Below are 19243 nucleotides of genomic sequence, written 5' to 3'. Positions count from 1 at the left end.
GTTGTTGCAAATGGTAGGACTTGTTTCTTTCTTATGGCTGAATAGTATTCCGTTGTGTATATGTACCACATCTTCTTTATCCATTCATCTACTGATGGACAGGTTGCTTCCATATCTTGGCTATTGTAAAAAGTGCTGTGATAAACATAGGGGTGCATCTGTCTTTTTGAATCTGAGAAGTTGTATTCTTTGGGTAAATTCCAAGGAGTGGGATTCCCGGGTCAAACGGTATTTCTATTTTTAGTTTTTTGAGGAACCTCCCTATTGCTTTCCACAATGGTTGAACTGGCTTACATTCCCACCAGCATAAAAAACATGCTTTTAAATAATCAATGGATCAGTGAACAAATTAAAACAGAAATCAAGCAATACATGGAGAAAAATGAAAACAAAAACACATCAGCTCAAAAATCTGTGAGACATGGCAAAGGTGGTTCTAAGAGGAAAGTATAGAGCAATACAGGTCTACCTCAATAAACAAGAACAATACCAAATAAACAGTCTAAAATCACAATTAATGAAACTAGAAAAAGAAGAACAATTGAAACCCAAAGTTAATAGAAGGAGGTATGTAATAAAATCAGAGCAGAAATAAACAAAATAGAGAAGAATAAAACAAAAGAAAAAAATCAATGAAACCAGGTGCTGGTTCTTTGAGAAAATAAACAAACGAGATAAACCCCTAACCAGACTTATCAAGAAAAAAGAGAATCTACACATATAAACAGAATCAGAAGTGAAGGAATAATCACAATGGGTACCATAGAAATAGAAAGAATTATTATAGAATACTATGAAAAATTATACGCCAATAAATTGGACAACTTTGAAGAAATGGACAACTTCCTAGAAACATGTAACCTTCCAAGACTGACTCAGGAAGAAGCAGAAAATCCAAACAGAATAATTACCAGCAATGAAATCAAGTGGGTAATAAAAAAAACTCCTCCAAAACAAAACTCCAGGCCCAGATGGCTTCACAGATGAATTCTACCAAATATTTAAAGGAAAGCCAAGGCTGATTCTTCTTAAAGCATTCCAAAGAGTGGAAGAGGAGGGAAAGTTTCCAAACTCATTCTACTAGGCCAGCATCACTCTAATACCAAAACCAGAAAAGACATGACAAAGAAAATTATAGACCAATATCCCTGATGAGCATGGATGCAAAAATCCTAAACAAAATATTAGCAAACGAAATTCAAAAATACATCAAAAGGATCATCCATCATGACCAAGGGGGACTTATTCCAGGGATGCAACAAGGGTACAATATTCATAAATCAATAAATATCACATACCACATTAACCAAAAGAAAGATAAAAATTCATCATCTCTATAGATGCTGAAAAAGCATTTGACAAAATTCAACATCCATTCATGATAAAAACTCTCAACAAAATGAACATAGAGGGTATGTACCTCAACATAATAAAGGCCATATATGACAAATCCACAGCCAACATCATACTTAATCGCAAAAAGCTGAAAGCTTTTCCCTCAAGATCAGGATCAAGACAAGGATGCCCACTCTCCCCACTTTCACGGAACATAGTATTGGAGGTCCTAGCCAAAGCAATCAGACAACACAAAAAGATAAAAGGCATAGAAATTGGTAAGGAAGAAGTTAAACGATCAGTATTTGCAGATGATAGGATATAAATAAAAAACCCTAAAGAATCCACCAGAAAACTACTAGATCTAATTAACTGAATTCAGCAAAGTTGCAGAATACAAATTAATACACAAAAATCAGTTGCATTGCTATATACTAACAATGAACTAGCAAAAAGGGAAATCGGGAAAACAACTCCATTTAAATTGCATCAAAAATAATAAAATACCTGGGAATAAACTTAACCAAGGAGGTGAAAGATCTTTACTCTGGAAACTACAAGACACTCATGAGAGAAATTAAAGAGGACACTGATAAATGGAAATCTATCTCATGCTCATAGACAGAAAGAATTAATATTATCAAAATGACAATTCTGCCTAAAGCAATTTACAGATTCAACACAATCCCTTTGAAAATACCAACAACATTCTTCAATGAACTAGAATAGTTCTAAAATTCATATGGAACCACAAAATACCCTGAATATCCAAAGCAATCTTGAGAAGGAAGAATAAAGCTGGGGGTATTACATGCCCCACTTCAAGGTCTACTACAAAGCCACAATAATCAAAACAATTTGGTACTAACACAAGAACAGACTGATAGGTCAATGGAACAGAATAGAGAGCCCAGATAAAAGCCCTTGCATATATGGTCAATTAATATATGATAAAGGAGACATGGATATACAATAGGGAAATGACAGCCTCTTCAACAGCTGATGTTGGCAAAACTGGACAGTTACATGTAAGAGATTGAAACTGGATCATTATCTAACTCCATACAGAAAAGTAAACTCAAAATGGATCAAAGAGCTGAATGTAACTCATGAAACCATAAAACTCTTAGAAGAAAACCGGCAAAAATCTCTTGAATATAAACATGAGCAACTTTTTCCTGAACACATCTCCTGAAACAAAATAAAAAATGAACAAGTGGGACTAAATGAAATTTAAAAGCTTCTGTACTGCAAAGGACACCATCAGCAGAAGAAAAAGGCATCCTATAGTATGGGAGAACATATTCATAAATAGCTCATCTGATAAGGGGTTTACATAGAAAATATATAAAGATTTCATATGCATCAACATCCAATAAAAAAATAACCCAATCAAAATAAACTTGGTGGAAGACCTGAACAGACATCCCCAGAGAAGAAATATAGATGGCCAACAGGCACATGAAAAGATTCTCCATTTCACTAATCATCAGGGAAATGCAAATTAAAACCACAATGAGGTATCACCTCACACTAGTTGGGATGGCCACTATCCAAAAGACAAGAAATAACAAATGCTGACTAGAATGCAGGGAAATAGGAGCCCTCCTACATTGTTGGTGGGACTGCAAATTGACGCAACTGCTGTGGAAAGCAGATGGAGTTTCCTCAAAAAACTAAAAATAGAAATACCATTTGACCCAGTATTTCTAGTCCTAAGAATTTACTCAAGTGAAACAAAATCTCTGATTTGAAAAAATATATGTACACCTATGTTCATTTCAGCATTATTTATAATAGCCAAGATAGGAAAGCAACCCAAGTGCCCATCAATCAATGAGTGGATAAAGGAGAGGTGGTACATATACACAATGGAATACTACTCAACCATAAAAAGAAAAGAAATTCTGCCATTGGCAACAACATGGATGGATCTAGAGGGGATTGTGCTCAGTGAAATAAGCTAGGCAGAGAAAGCCAAATACCATATGATTTCACTTATTTGTGGAATATCAAAACAAAGCAGGAGGTGCTCAAGATGGCGGCATGAGTAGGGTGATGGAAATCTCCTCCCAAAGCCATATATATTTTTGAAAATACAGCAAATACAACTATTCCTAAAAGAGAGACCAGAAGATACAGTACAACAGCCAGGCTACATCTACATCTGTGAGAACTCAGCATCTCATGAAAAGGGTAAGATACAAAGCTGTGACCCGGTATGACCCGAGCACTCCCCCCACCCCAGGTCACTGGTGGGAGGAAAAGTATCAGGGTGGGTAGGGAGTGGAAGCACAGGACTGCCTAATAATCAGCCTTAGTAATCTGCACCGGGAACACAGACACACATTGTATGCTGTGCTCAATATTAGGGAAACGAAAAAGCTCAGGGGATTAACCCAGAGACTACTCCCTGTGTGTGGCTAACTGGCACAGGCAGCAGAGAAGGGCAAGGCGACCAGCAAGCAGGAAGGGACTTTGTTCTCCCAGCTGACACACATGCCACCTGTCGATGATCACTTCTATCACCATGAAAAGGCAGAAGAATCTGGTCTAGTGAAAAATCACTCAAACAACCCCAGAGAGAGGGCCTGGTATGATAGATATAACCAATATTCCTGAAAAAGAATTCAAAACAAAAGTCATAACCATGCTGATGGACCTGCAGAGCAATATGCAAGAGCTAAGGGATGGAGTCTGGAGTAAGATAACAGAAATGAAACAACCAATAGAAGGACTTAAGAGCAGACTGGATGAGGTGCAAGAGACTGTTAATGGAATAGAAATTAGAGAACAGGTATACAGAGAAGCTGAGGCAGAGAGAGATAAACGGATCTCTAAGAATGAAAGAATATTAAGAGAACTGTGTGACCAATCCAAATGGAACAATATTTGCATTATAGGGGAATCAGAAGAAGAAGAGAGAAAAAGGGATAGAAAGTATCTTTGAAGAAATAATTGCTGAAAACTTCCCCAGTCTGGGAAAGGAAATAGGCTCTCAGGCCATAAAAGTGCACAGATCTCCCAATACAAGGGACCCAAGGAAGACAACACCAAGAAATACAATAATTAAAATGGCAAAGATCAAGGATAAGGACAGACTATTAAAAGCAGCCAGACAGAGAAAAAAGATCACCTACAAAGGAAAATCCATCAGGCTATCATCAGATTTCTCAACAGAAACCTTACAGGCCAGAAGAGAATGGCATGATATACTAAATGCAATGAAACGGAAAGGCCTAGAACCAAGAATACTGTATCCAGCACAATTATCATTTAAATATGAAGGAGAGATTAAACAATTCCCAGAAAGGCAAAAGTTGAGGGAATTTGCCTCCTACAAACCACCTCTACAGGGTATTTTAAAGGGACTGCTCTAGATGGAAATACTCCTAAGGCTAAATAGATGTCAACGGAGAAAATAAAATCACAGCAAAGACAGCAGACCAACCAAATACTAACTGAAGGAAAAAAATAGAATCAACTATCCACAAAAGCAGCCAAAGGAAGCACAAAAGAGTACAGAATAAAACACCTAACATACAAAGAGTTGAGGAGGAAGAATAAGAAGGGAGAGAAATAAAGAATCATCAGACTGTGTTTATAATAGCATAATAAGTGAGTTAAAGTTAGACAGTTAGATAGCAAAGAAGTTACCCTTGAACCTCTGGTAAGTACAAATCCAAACGTACAATGGCAGTAAGTACATACCTATCGATAATCACCCTAAATGTAAATGGACTGAATATACCAATCAAAAGATATACAGTAAAGAATGGATAAAAAAGCAAGACCCGGCTCTATGTTGCTTACGAAAGACTCACCTCAAACCGAAAGACATACACAGACTAAAAGTGAAGGGATGGAAAAAGATATTTCATGCAAACAATAGGGAGAAAAAAGCAGGTGTTGCAGTACCTGTATCAGACAAAACAGACTTCAAAAGAAAGAGAGTAACAAGAGATAAAGAAGAACATTACATAATGATAAAGGGGTCAGTCCAACAAGAAGATATAATCATTATAAATATATATGCACCCAATGCAGGAGTACCGACATAAGTGAAACAAATACTAGCAGAATTAAAGGAGGAAATAGAATGCAATATATTCATTTTAGGAAACTTCAACACACCACTCACTCCAAAGGACAGATCCACCAGACAGAAAATAAGTAAGGACACAGAGGCACTGAACAATACACTAAAACAGATGGACTTAACAGACATCTACAGAACTCTTTACCCAAAAGCAGCAGGATACACATTCTTCTCAAGTGCACATGGAACGTTTTCCTGAATAGACCAAACACTAGGCCACAAAAAGAGCCTCAGTAAATTCCAAAAGATTGAAATTCTACCAACCAACTTCTCAGATCAGAAAGGTACAGAACTAGAAATAAAGAAAACAAAACGTATCACAAACATATGGAGGCTTAACAACATAGGTCAAAATGACAAAATAACAAAAGCAATTAATCTAAAAATTAGTTAAGAAAAATATTTAATGAAAAGGTATAAAAGAAGATATTATATATAATAAATGAAGAAGAGAGGGAGTAAAAAATGTAGTGATATTAGAATGTTTGAATTTAAGTGACCATCAGCTTATTATAGATTGTGATATTCATAGGATGTCATACAAGAACCCTCTGGTAACCACACACCAAAAACTTATAATAGATACACAAAAAGGAAAGGGGAGGGAGGGATCCTAACCACAGCACTAAAGAATGTCCCAAAGACACAAGAGAAGAAGAAAGGATCAGAGAAGAGCAACCAAAACAACCAGGAAACATTGAACAAAATGGCAATAAGTACATACACATCGATAACTATTTTAAGTGTAAATGGTCTAAGAGCTCCAATCAAAAGACATAGCATGACTGAATGGATAAATAAAAAAAACAAGACTCTTTATTTGCTGCCTATAAGGTACTCATTTCAGACTTCAGGACACACACAGACTGAAACTGAAGGGATGAACCAGATATACTATGCAAACAGCAATTAAAAGAAAGCTGAAGCTGCAATACTTATATCAGAAAGAAAGACTTTGACATAAAGACAGTAACAAGAGACAAAGAAAGACATTACATAATGATAAGGGACCAAACAAGAGGGTATAGCAATCATAAATGTGCACCCAACATAGGAGCACCTAAATTTATAAAACAAATACTAACAGGCCTAAAGGGAGAAATAGACAACAACAGAATCATATTATGGGATTATAACACCACACTGACATCAATGGACAGATCATCCAGGCAGAATATAAATAAGGAAACACAGGCCTTGAACAACCCATTAGACAAGTTGGACCCAATAGATAGATACAGGAAATTCCACCCAAAGCAGCAGGATGCACATTTTTCACAAGTGCACATGGAACATTCTCCAGAATAAATCTCCAGCATCAATATATTCAAATAGGTTGAAATCGTATCAAGTATCATTTCAGATCACAGTGGTATGAAGTAAGAGATCAATTACATGAAAGAAACAACATCGAAAACCCACAAAGGGGGCAACACAACAAGCTTCTGGGTGACCAATGGGCCCACAAACAAATCAGAGGAAATGAAGCAATATGTGGAAACAAGTGAAACAGAAACATAGCGCTTCAAAATACGTGGGATGCAGCAAAAGCTTCAAAGAGGGAAATACATGGCAATACAGGCCTACCTCAAGAAATAAAAACAATCCCAAATAAATAGTCTAAACTTACAACTGAAGAAACTAGTAAAAGAAGAACAAATGAAACCCAAAGTTTGTAGGAAGGATAAATAAAAGAGCAGAGCAGAAATAAATAAAATAGATAATAATAAGTTAATAGAAAAAAAAACCAATGAAACTAAGAGCTGGTTCTTGGAGAACATAAGCAAAATAGACAAATCCTTAGCCAGATTTATCAAGAAAAAAAGAGGACAGAAATAAACAAAATCAGAAATGAAAATGAAGTTACAATGACAGCACAGAAATACAAATAATTATTAGAGAATTCCATGGAAAATTATACGCCAACCTAGAATAGACAAATTTCTAGAAAAGTACAACCTACTAAGACTGACCCAAAAAGAAACAGAAAATCTGAACCGGCAAATTATCATAACAATATTGAACTGGTAATCAAAAGACTTCCCAACAAACAAAAGTCCCACGCAAGATGGCTTCACATCTGAATTCTACCAAACATTTAAGGAAGAGCTAATACCCATCCTTCTTAAAGTATTCCAAACAGTAAAAGAGGAGAGAATACTTACAAACTCACTCTATGAGGCCAGTATCACTCTAATACCAAAACCATGCAAAACACTACAAAAAAACTTTATAAACCAATACCCTTGATGAACATAGATGCAAAAATCCTCAACAAAATATAGCAAACTGAATTCAAAAATACATCAGAAGGACCATACATTATGACCAAGCAGGATTTATTCCAGGGATTCCAGGGTGGTAAAATATTTGTAAAATCAGTATGATACAGCACATTGAAAAAGGAAAGCTAAAAACCATATGATCATGTCAACAGATGCTGAAAAAGCATTTGATACAAGCCAACATCAATTCATGATCTACGAAGTGGATATTGAGAGTCCTAGGCAGAGCAATGAGACAAGAAAAAGAGAGAGGAGTCATCTAAATTGGTAAGGAAGAAGTAAACTGTTGCTATTTGAAGATGACATGATACTATATATAGAAAGCCCTAAAGAATCCACCAAAAAACTATTAGTATTACTAACGACTCAGCAAAGTTGCAGGATACAAAATCAATACACAGAAATCTATATGCTAACAATGAACTAGCAGAAAGAGTAATCAGGAAAATGCTTTTCTTTTCCTTTTCCTTTTTCTTTTTTGCTGTCTCGCCAACGGGTCTAGTGCTGAGAACCTGGTGCCCCGCGGAGGCCGAGCAGGCCGAGCTGGCTGGGGGTCACCGCGGCCTGGGGGAGCCTGAGCCGCGAGCCCCGAGCTGCCTGCCGTTCGCGCGCCGTCTCCCGGCAACTTGGGAGCGCGCGCCGCCAGCGCACAATGCCCGCCCGCCTCTAGCCCAGGCGCACTAGCGAAGGCAGGCAGTCTGGCAGAGAGAGCCGCGGAAGCCGCTCGCCCGCCGGACAGAGCTCGCTCGTCGCTCCAAATGGGAGGATTTCTGAGCAAGCCCCGCCCCCCGCAGCCCGCCCCCGATCCGGAGGCCAGGCGCCGGCGCCCGCGCCCGGCCTTCCTCGCAAACCCCAACCGCCCGGCAAGCCCCGCCCCGACGGCTCCCTCGGCTCGCCCCGATCCCCTTCAGCCCTCAGTCCCCACTCGTTTCCTCGGGTCCCCTCGGAGGCCTTCCCGCCGGTAAGACACGCTGACCCTCCCCAGACCGAGGACTTGACGTTGACAGTTTTTTTTTCTCAAGTCCTAAGTGGGTTCTGTGCCCTTTTCTCCTCTCCAAACACCTTGGTGCTAGTCCGCCGTGTCCGGCCTCCCTTTTGCCTCTGTTAAGAGATGTGCTGCCAGAACTGTTTCCTTCTTTCAGTTCTTTTTTTTTTTTGGGTCATTTTTCTATTCCTTTTATTTTTACTTTTTATTATTTTTGTTATCATTAGTGTTCAGTTACATGAGAAACACTGTGGTTACTAGACTCCCCCCATTATCAAGTCCTGCCCTCATACCCCATTGAAGTCACTGTCCATCAGCACAGGGAGGTGCTATACGGTCACTACTTGACTTCTCTGTGTGCTATACTGCCCTCCCCGTGCTCCCCGCCTACATCATGTATGCTGACCCTAATGCCCCTTGTTCCCCTTTTCCCTCCCTTCCTACTCACCCTTTCCAGTCCCTTTCCCTTTGGTATCTGTTAGTCCATTCTCAGGTTCTGTGAGTCTGCTGCTGTTTTGTGTTTTCAGTTTTTTCTTTGTTCTTATGCTCCACAGATGAGTGAAATCATTTGATACTTGTCTTTCTCTACCTGGCTTATTTCACTGAGTATAATACTCTCTAGCTCCATCCACGTCAGTTCTTATAGCTCTGAACTTTAATACAGTATGGGTTAGGAGAATACTTGGTAAATCACTTAAAATATCCCTGCTTCACGTGAGAGTACTATCTGTCTGTACAGTATAGTACTATAATAGGTTTTATTACTTTTTTACCTTTGGACCAATACATTGTATCAGCCCAGCTCAAAGAGGTGTACCCAGGAAACCTCCTGAATGGATATAACTTGGCTGATAAAGATGATTAGATTAAAAAGACTTGTGTTCTCCTTTAGTCCCAGTAGCAGAGTGATAACAAAATTCAAAACTTGGGTGACAACCCTAGATCCTTGATAAGTACATTTATTTGAAAATGTGAACATTCAGGTTTTTAAAATGTTTGACTTTGGGTGTGTATTTCTGATGACTTAGCATAAGAGATTGAAGGATTCTTGTAAACTATGTCCCTGCACGTCCTCAAGAGATTGAAGGATTCTTGTAAACTTTGTCCCTGCACGTCCTTACCCACACTTTTCTTCCACTGTAGTTTTACTTGTATGAGCAGTTTTTCAATTTCCCCCTCAAAGTTGTTGAATCCATTGCAGGGACAGCTGTTAAGTACCTGCCACTTTCTGCCCTTAGGTGGAATGGGGAAAGTTGCCATAAAAATGCTGTGTTTTGTGTTACTTAGAGGCTTAAGCTCTCTGGAAAATAACTGAACCCACATGGTTCTTAAGAAATTTAAATTTTCTGTCATTTTTCTAAGCTGCTTTGATTCCATAATGTGTCTCCCATTCTCCACAGGGACTGTGGGACTTCACCACACCAGTTTGGCATAACACCTCCAAGAAGATACCCAATCCAGCAGGCCCCATATTCCCGTGTGCTTCCCACGCTGTGCTGGAATGGCGGTCACGGGAAGCGTGTGCTGTCTCCTGGTAATTCCAGAGTGGTGTGCAGGCCTTCGACAGAGAGGAGTGCTCCTCCCGGGAGCAACCTGGCTCATTTGCCAATGTGAGCATTGCTCGAGGAAAAAACTCCCAGTGTGTCCACTTTATTCTCTTGCAGTTGTTCATCTCTGACAGACTAACTGTAACTCAGAGGAAAGGAAAAAGCTCCTTATGTGAAGGAGAAATTTCAAGTTGTAGTTATTGAGCAGTTTTTTATTATCTGGGTTTTTCCCAAGACTGTAGCTTTAACAGCTAAGGGCCATTTGTGTGAGTGTATAAATTACCCTTTCGCTTGTTGGATAGCTTCTGATTTCCAGTGCCTGAAGTTCATGCTATGGAGCATGATCATCAGAATATCTTAATGCTAGAATCCTGTTTTCTGTTACAGAGCAGCGCAGATCCCTAAGGCCCCAGACCCGTGGTCAAAGGAGGCTGTTCTGCTTGCCCTCGAACGTTGGAAGAGGAGGAAAAGGACAGTGGAGGAGGAGGAAGACCAAACATCTGCTGCTGGTCGGGAGGATAAAACAAGGTAACATGCCCTGCAGAGTACTCAACGTGCCTCCCACACGGGCTCCTGGGATTTGTTGAAAGAGAGATCACTCCCCAAAAGAATCAGAGGCCACCTCCTGTGTGTGAACAGCAGGTCCCCTTCTTCGGCTCTCATGGAAGAGCTTGGTAACAAGAGCTTTAATGCCATGCCTTTCATTAGGCACAGGTTACATGCATTTTGTAGTATTCCTTTTCCGTAAGTACTAGAGAAAAGCCGACAGTCAGTGGTGGTCCTGAATGCCTTAGTCCTGCTGTCCGCGGGGCGCTGCTGGTTGGCTGTGCTGCCCTGCAAGAGGAGGCAGACACCAAGGAAATTCACTGCGAGAGAGTGAAGCAACTCAAGATGTCACGGGGTGGTGGTGGGTGAGGGGGTTCTAAAGGTACATAAGCACTAGCCCAGAGGAGGAAAACCTCAGGGGCATAAGGAAATGAGGGAGGGAAGGATAATGGCCTGCAAAAATCTGAAGGAGTATCACATGAAAGGAGGACAATTGGCTTGGCTTGGCTCCAGGTGGGATCCATAGGTGAAGTAAGTGAAAGAGGAAGTAGGATTGCCTCTAGTGCAGGGATAAACTGCTCTGTGGTTGACATTCATCAGCCAGGAGACAGTGAGCTGTCTGTGCTGGCACAACGGTTGGATGACTATTTCACAGGAAAGATGGTTAGGGAATTTGTTTCAGTTTGAATCTTAGAAAAAGGGGTTGGTTCCTCCTAAATTTTTTTTAACACCTTTACTGAGGTATAATTGACAAAAATAAACTGTGCCTATTTGAAGTGTACAATTTGATCAATTTTGACATGTATCCTTATCAGAATTATTGTCCTATAAATTTTCCTCTTTGAAACCAGAGAGGAACGTTTTGAGTAACTTGCCACAATAGCTATTTTGTCTAAATTTCACACCCACAGAACCATCCCCACAGTCAAGTTAATGAACATCACCATCACCGCCAGAAGTTTCCCCGTGCCGCTTGGTGGAGCCTTCAAACCTCCCTCTCATCCTGCCCCTGTTGCCAGGCATCCATTCGTTCCCATTCTGTCACTATAGATTTGTGTGCATTTCCTAGAGTATACATAAGTAGAATCATAGGTTTAATTTTTAAAATACTGAGTTTTCCCTTTCTGACTTTGTGAGACATGTTTAGCTGAATTAACAGTAAAATTAACAACATTATCCTTTTCCATTACATTAGAATGATTTTGTGACCATGGATGAAGCCTTAAAACAATGTTGTGCCTTTCAGTAGCACATCTGTTTTCCCATTTTATTTCCCTGTTAGGCGTGGGCCTCTGAAGAGCAGCCTCAGTTCCCAGAGCTCAGATGGTGAGTTGCATGAGAGACCCTCCACCTCTGATGTAAGCTGCTCGAAGGGCACGTGCACATGTGGCATCCATATGTCCAGCCGCAATGCCATTTCCAGTTCCTACAGCTCCACTGGAGGCATCTCTCAGGTACAAGCATCTGGTGGTGTGGAAGAAGTGGGTTCTTTGCATTTGTTAGTTGATTATGAAGTGTTTACTAGACAGCTTCTGTCAGATGCTGAGATCTCCTCTAAGCTAACAGCCGTTACCAACCCTTGAATGATCGCTATGGACCAGTGGAACAAACTAGAAAGGCCAGAATGCCTATGTGGAAAGCTAATACAAGACAGAGCCATTATTATAGATAAATGGACAGAGGATGAATAATTCAAAAAATGGTACTAATTTGATTAAAAAGTAGATTGAATCTCAATTGTATTTAGTCGTAAATTCATCCTCTAGGCACTGGGAATTTAATGAAAGTTTTTAAAATATGTGGTTATAATTCCTTTTAGAAAGGATGTAGTGTAGACTGGAGAACAGATCAAGTTTTGCTACCAGAATGACTTGGATTGAAATCTTGACTTTGACACTTAGTAGCTATAGACTCTTGGGCAGGTAAATGACTTAAACTCTCTTTTTCTCATCTCTAAAGGATTATTGTGAAGATTGAAGGGAATGTTTGAAAAGCACCCATTACAGTGCTTGTCAGTAAGCAGGCACACAATATACAGGAGCTGGAAAAAAATTAACGCATGCATGAAGGAGGTTTTTGAGAGGAGAAAGAATTTGACATGTTTTCATCTGTACAGAAGGCTCTTAGAGTAATATAAATGACACATTAATGATAAATGACAAATACAGGAGCTGAAGGCCCTGGCCAAACAGTTATGGCAATGCAGAGGATAACAGTATGAAGCTCTACCTGGCTCTATTCTGCACTAGGTCCTCTGCTGAGCACTGTACACACATTTCCTCAATCAGTGATCACAACAGACCTGATGTACAGTCACTGCCCCTTCTTACAATTTTACGTCAAATGTCATACATACACAAAAGGAAGGAAAAATATCATGATGAACCTCCATGTGGCTCCAGCAGTTAACAGTGTTTGGTCAGTCCTGATCCATCAACACCCCCACCCCAAATTGGTTTTCCTCTTGTGTTTTTAAATACAAACATGTTTCACCTGTAGGTACTTCAGTGTATTTTTGAAACTTTTTGAACATTAATAACCACAATGCCTCTATTCCTCTGAATAATAATGACTTAGTGTTAGTTATTATTGCTCCAATTTGCCGTTCTTACCCTCACTGTCTTATTAGTTACTTTGAATCAGCTGCTATTTCTGATGCAACTTTTCCAACTTTGGCCAATGACAGCCCTTTTAAATAGTGGCAATTGACTCACTTTTCAGAAGCCCCACTTCACAAAGAAATGTTTTTTTAGTCACTTGAAAAGGAGAGCTTATATACAGTGATGGATTAGAGCCACAGAATTATGTTGAAGGTCAGATCCTATGTTATTCCTTAGGGTCAGTCACGTGACTTGTGTTTGGCTTTTAGCTCTGGAAGAGGCGGTGTCCCAGTGCCTCACCCTTCTCCAGACCAGCCTTATCCCACTCACAGACACCAGAGAGGCCAGCAAAGAAAATAAGGTAATCAGTGATTTGCTGTGTGGATTAATGAGTGGGTGGGAAAGGAGGGAAATTTAGTTGGCTCTTAGGCTTTCTGAGACTCCGATTTGGAGAATCAAAATGGTTCACATCTAAGGGACAGAGACGGTGCCACCCTGAATAGCTCTCATCTCTTGCAGTCATCACACAGTGACCACACCAGCCTCTGCTCCACCTCATGCTGCAGTGTGAGGGGCTGGGACATAAGGGGAAGGGCTTGCATGGGACAGAGTGAACAGAGTGACTGATGGGGGTGGGCAGCAGGCTTCACATTCTAGACCCCAGCTGCCCCTCTAGGTGCCCAACTAGAATGCCGCTTTCTTAGAGATAGAGGTGTGACTAGGACTCTCAGAAACTTGGCAGGTTGTATGTAAGGTTCTGAAGATTGTTTCCTGCTTGTTTTAAGACAAAGGTGTCTCTGTGGCTACTGTGAACTGCCTCCCTTCATTTCTTTAGGAATTTTCTTTGCTTCTTTTTGTTGTCTTGACACACTGAGATCTTAGTCACGGTTCTAGACTTTGGTCAGTTGGTAGTTAGGAGGGTGTAAGAAGTTATCCAGCACTTTTCTAAACTTAATTGTGCCTCTTCCTCCTACAGAGAAGAGGACGTTTCTCAGGAAGCTGGCTCTACTGTTCTGCCGGTAGACAAGGAGTCCCAGGGAGAACAGGGTACGTTGATGAACACGTGGCATGTGTTCCCTTTGGTTTTCTTTTGGTCTTTCTCTTCTGAGAAATCCACCTTTGGGCTCTCAGTGGACTCTGAGCACAGTGAGCACTGAGATTGAGAGGAAGCATTTCCACGTGAGTTCCCCCGAGTCCCTGAGCCTCCCGTGCTCTGTGATGCCCCTGGAAAGAATTCTCCTACCAAGGAGGACAATCCTTTCTTTCTTTTTTCCTTAGAAACGGCCTCGAGCTCCATCACGGAGAGCCCCCCTGCCACTCCACCGGCTTCTACTCTCGCCCTGCCCGCTGCTGGGACTGCTGCTTCCTCAGCCTCCCCCCCAGCCCCACTGACTAACCCGCAGTTTCTCCCCAAGTACATCATCTTCCTGAAGAACCCGAACCCCCTGGGCCTACCATCTTTTCCAGGTGAGCGGGAGAGCTTTCTGTGGAGCACACAGGGCCATCAGCCTCTGCGTAGGCTAACGTGAAAGCAGCATGCCAGTCAGTCGCTAAAAAGATTGAACCTTCTCTGGCTTAGCACACCTGAGCTGGTGCAGGCCTGACGGCTCCAGAACCGTCTCATCAGGAGCAGATTGTAGGGAAGGGCCTGCCGCCCTTAAAGCTGGAGAAGGCAGCCTCCTTTTGGTAGTCAGACGGCTGTTGGTTTGCAGCCCCATTCCTTAGCTGCTCTGAGCCATGCTTGGGTTCAGATGATTAGATTTTCCTTGGTGTCTGTCTACACATTTAACCCCTGCTAGGCCAAGTTTTATCCCCTGCTGGCTGTCTGATGATCTCTGTAGGGTAGAAATAAGGAGCACTTCCTTGATTTTGAGGAATGATTATGTTAAGAACAGGTGGTATCGATTAGTAATATTTGTTGACTCCTAAATCCCTGGCCCAGCAAGGCTTCTAGAGCACCGAATACCATCACGTTTGAGATACCATAGTTGACATTTTCTGTTCTTCTTCCTAGAATCTGCTGCAGTGGCAATGTTGGGGGGGAGGCATTGTGTATTTTCCTCTGTTCTTGTCCTCGCTGTGACAAAGAATTTAAGGGCAGAGACAGAGTAGTAGTGAAGCAGAGGAAAAGTTTTATTTAAAGTTACTTAGCCAGAAAGAAGTGCAGGTGACCTCAGTGAGGGAGGAGCGCCCTGAGAGGTTGGAGAGAAAGAGTTTAAGAGTAAAAGGTCACACACTTAGAAAGTGTGGGTGACTTCAGATAGAGGAGCGCCCTGAAAGGTTGGGAAGAGTTGAAGTTATGCACTTAGGAAGTGCAGGCGACCTCAGAGAGAGGAGTGCAGCACCCTGAAAGGTTAAAAAGAGGGAGTTTAAAGTTAAAAGGTTATGCACTTAGAAAGTGTGGGTGACCTCACATACAAGCACAGTGAAAGATTGGGGGTTCCCCTTTTAAGGATTTTTCAGGAATGTGACAGAGGGCTCAGGTGTGGGCTTGTTAAGTGGTCTCAAGTATCTTTGATGAGATGCTAAGTTACTCATCTGTCCTCTAGGTAATTCTGCAAAATTAGCTTATCAAGACTGTCTGCCTTTCCTCCAAGGTGGACAGAGTTATTTGTTTGCTAAAGGGTATGTTAAGAATCTTTCTTCTGAAACTTCCTGGTTTTTTTTCAAAATACAATTTTGGCTTTAAGGTGGCATCTCCCTGTCTTTACTTTGCTGTTTATAGGTGGGCCCTTTAGCAGGCTAGAGTGAATCTTACAAGGATCTAGTGGACACAATGAAGACATCGGCTGTGCTCAGATACTTTTTTTTTTTTTTTTTTGAGAGGGCATCTCTCATATTGATCAAATGGTTGTTAACAACAATAAAATTCAGTATAGGGGGGTCAATGCTCAATGTACACTCATTAATCCATCTCAAGTCTAATTCTCGTCAGTTTCCAATCTTCTGAAGCATAACGAACAAGTTCTCACATGGTGAACGAATTCTTACATAGTGACTAAATTCTTACATGGTGAACAGTACAAGGGCATTCATCACAGAAACTTTCGGTTTTGATCACGCATTATGACCTATAAACAATCAGTTCAAATATGAATATTCGTTTGATTTTTGTACTTAATTTATATGTTGATCCCACATTTCTACCTTTATTATTATTATTATTTTTATTTTTAATAAAATGCTGAAGTGGTAGGTAGATGCAAGATAAAGGTAGAAAACATAGTTTAGTGCTGTAAGAGGGCAAATGTAGATGATCAGATGATCAGGTGTGTGCCTATGGACTAAGTATTAATCCAGGCTAGACAAGGGCAGCAAGACATCCACGGATGCAGAAGATTTCTCTCAAAGCAGGGGGGGTGAGGTTCTGAGCCTCACCTCTGTTGATCCCCAAATTCTCACCTGATGGCCCCCCTGCGACTGTGCCTGTCTTAGGTTGTTCCTCCCTTGAGGAATCTTACCCATCTCTGGCTAACCAGTCATCTTCCGGGGCCATACAGGGAAATGTAAAGTTGGTAAGTGAGAGAGAAGCCATATTGTTTGAAAAGGTTAGCTTTTTATTTCTTTGCAGATTTATGCCCTGTGGCTTCTATGCCCAGCACTTGTCTCGAGGTATCTTTACCACCTGGAGGAATTATGATACTCGGTAAATTCGATATGAGGCACGAATTCTATTTAAGGGTTGTAATTAGGAAGAAAGAAGAAAAGCTACAGATGTAGCATATGGAAGGAAACATGGGAGGATGGATTATTTCTTTGACATATCTTCTTGTGGAGTACCTTAAGTATGTATAGGTTTTAAACTACTAACTAATTTGCACACACATATTAACATAATAGGAATATGGTGACATAAACAAAGCAAATCTATAATTACCATCCATCTCCAGTGAAGCCAAGAAAACCATTTAGGCACCCTAGGCATTTGTGAAAATTTGTCTATGATATGATAGATATTGTCCAACTGTACTTGAACAGTCTGAGAGAAATCAGACAAATTAAAACAGCCCATTTCTGGAATCTGTTCACTTCCCATATGTTCTTTTAACCGTAGATAGTCTATAGTCGTAAGATTTTGGAGTGCTACACCTTGCACCCCTCCCACCTCCTGGTTGAGTTCCAACAGTACAGATCCGGTCAAATTCGTTGTCTCACTGTATGCACATGCCAGCATAGACATCTCCCTCCTCATTCCTATGGCAAGTCCAGTAGACGGTGGGCTGGATGCAGCCACAACCGCAGCATCGTCCGGATCCCTGTGGAGGCTTTTTGATGATCATCCCACGGCACAAGTCCTCCAGAGAGTGCTGATGCCCGAAGCTCGTCCTCATATCGTATCTTAGTTCATTTTCTGGGTATCCAAGCTAGGCCTTGATCTTCTGCATAGAAACAAACAGACCCTTTGCCCACACTTTGACATGCCCTCTATACCACTGTGCAGAACTCATTGGAGGTCAGTACACAGTAACTGCTTTTTTTTTTTTTTATTAAGAGAAAGGAATATTATCAGAAAAGAGTACCTCCATAGCTGATCATCTGACACCCTTTAAGTGATCAACATTAAGGATATTTAAAGCATGCGTTGATCTTTGATTTACCAATAGTTTTATCCTATCAAGGAGTAATCCCCCTTTTCTTTCTTTCTTTCTTTTTTTTTTTTTAATTTTTAATCTATACTTACATGAAGAATACTATGTTTACTATGCTCTCCCCTATATCAGGTCCCCCCTAACAACCACATTACGGTTACTGTCCATCAGCTTAGCAAAATGTTGTAGACTCTCTACTTGTCCTCTCTGTGTTGTGCAGCCCACCCTCCCCTTTCTCCCTCCCCCCCATGCATGCTAATCTTAATACCCCCCTTCTGCTTCCCCCCCCCCTTATTCCTCCCTGCCCACCCATCCTCCCCAGTTCCTTTCCCTTTGGTACCTGTTAGTCCATTTTTGGGTTCTGTAATTCCGCTGCTGTTTTGTTCCTTCAGTTTTTCCTTTGTTCCTATACTCCTCAGATGAGTGAAATCATTTGGTATTTCTCTTTCTCCGCTTGGCTTATTTCACTGAGCATAATACTCTCCAGCTCCATCCATGTTGCTGCAAATGGTTGGATTTTTCCACTTCTTATGGCTGAGTAGTATTCCATTGTGTATATGTACAACATTTTCTTTATCCATTCATCTACCGATGGACATTTAGGTTGCTTCCAATTCTTGGCTATTGTAAATAGTGCTGCGATAAACATAGGGGTGCATCTGTCTTTCTCAGACTTGATTGCTGCGTTCTTAGGGTAAATTCCAAGGAGTGGAATTCCTGGGTCAAATGGTAGGTCTGTTTTGAGCATTTTGATGAACCTCCATACTGCTTTCCACAATGGTCGAACTAATTTACATTCCCACCAGCAGTGTAGGAGGGTTCCCCTTTCTCCACAGCCTCGCCAACATTTGTTGTTGTTTGTCTTTTGGATGGCAGCTATCCTTACTGATGTGAGCTGATACCTCATTGTAGTTTTAATTTGCATTTCTCTCATAATTAGCGATGTGGAGCATCTTTTCATGTGTCTCTTGGCCATCTGTATTTCTTTTTTGGAGAACTGTCTGTTCAGTTCCTCTGCCCATTTTTTAATTGGGTTATTTGTTTTTTGTTTGTTGAGGCGTGTGAGCTCTTTATATATTCTGGACGTCAAGCCTTTATCGGATCTGTCATTTTCAAATATATTCTCCCATACTGTAGGGATCCTTTTTGTTCTATTGATGGTGTCTTTCGCTGTACAGAAGCTTTTCAGCTTAATGTAGTCCCACTTGCTCATTCTTGCTGTTGTTTTCCTTGCCCGGGGAGATATGTTCAAGTAGA

At 40.9% G+C, this 19243-nt stretch overlaps 1 protein-coding gene across 1 annotated transcript; it reads left to right on the top strand.

Annotated features, from left to right (window-relative positions):
- The first annotated feature begins 8327 nt into the window (after positions 1–8327).
- LOC140844011 (nuclear envelope pore membrane protein POM 121-like) lies at positions 8328–16605 on the top strand. The gene is made up of 8 exons (XM_073214880.1): positions 8328–8680; positions 10105–10314; positions 10639–10779; positions 12080–12251; positions 13667–13758; positions 14374–14444; positions 14676–14864; positions 16123–16605. The coding sequence occupies exons 1-8, from the start codon at positions 8478–8480 to the stop codon at positions 16146–16148; spliced, it is 1104 nt and encodes a 367-aa protein (XP_073070981.1). The 5' UTR covers positions 8328–8477; the 3' UTR covers positions 16149–16605.
- The last annotated feature ends 2638 nt before the right edge of the window (positions 16606–19243 follow it).

This window comes from Manis javanica, chromosome 10 (assembly GCF_040802235.1).
Source record: "Manis javanica isolate MJ-LG chromosome 10, MJ_LKY, whole genome shotgun sequence".
Taxonomy (NCBI): Eukaryota; Metazoa; Chordata; class Mammalia; order Pholidota; family Manidae; genus Manis; species Manis javanica.
Note: the sequence above shows the minus strand (reverse complement) of the source record. Positions and strands in the feature narration are given on the sequence as shown.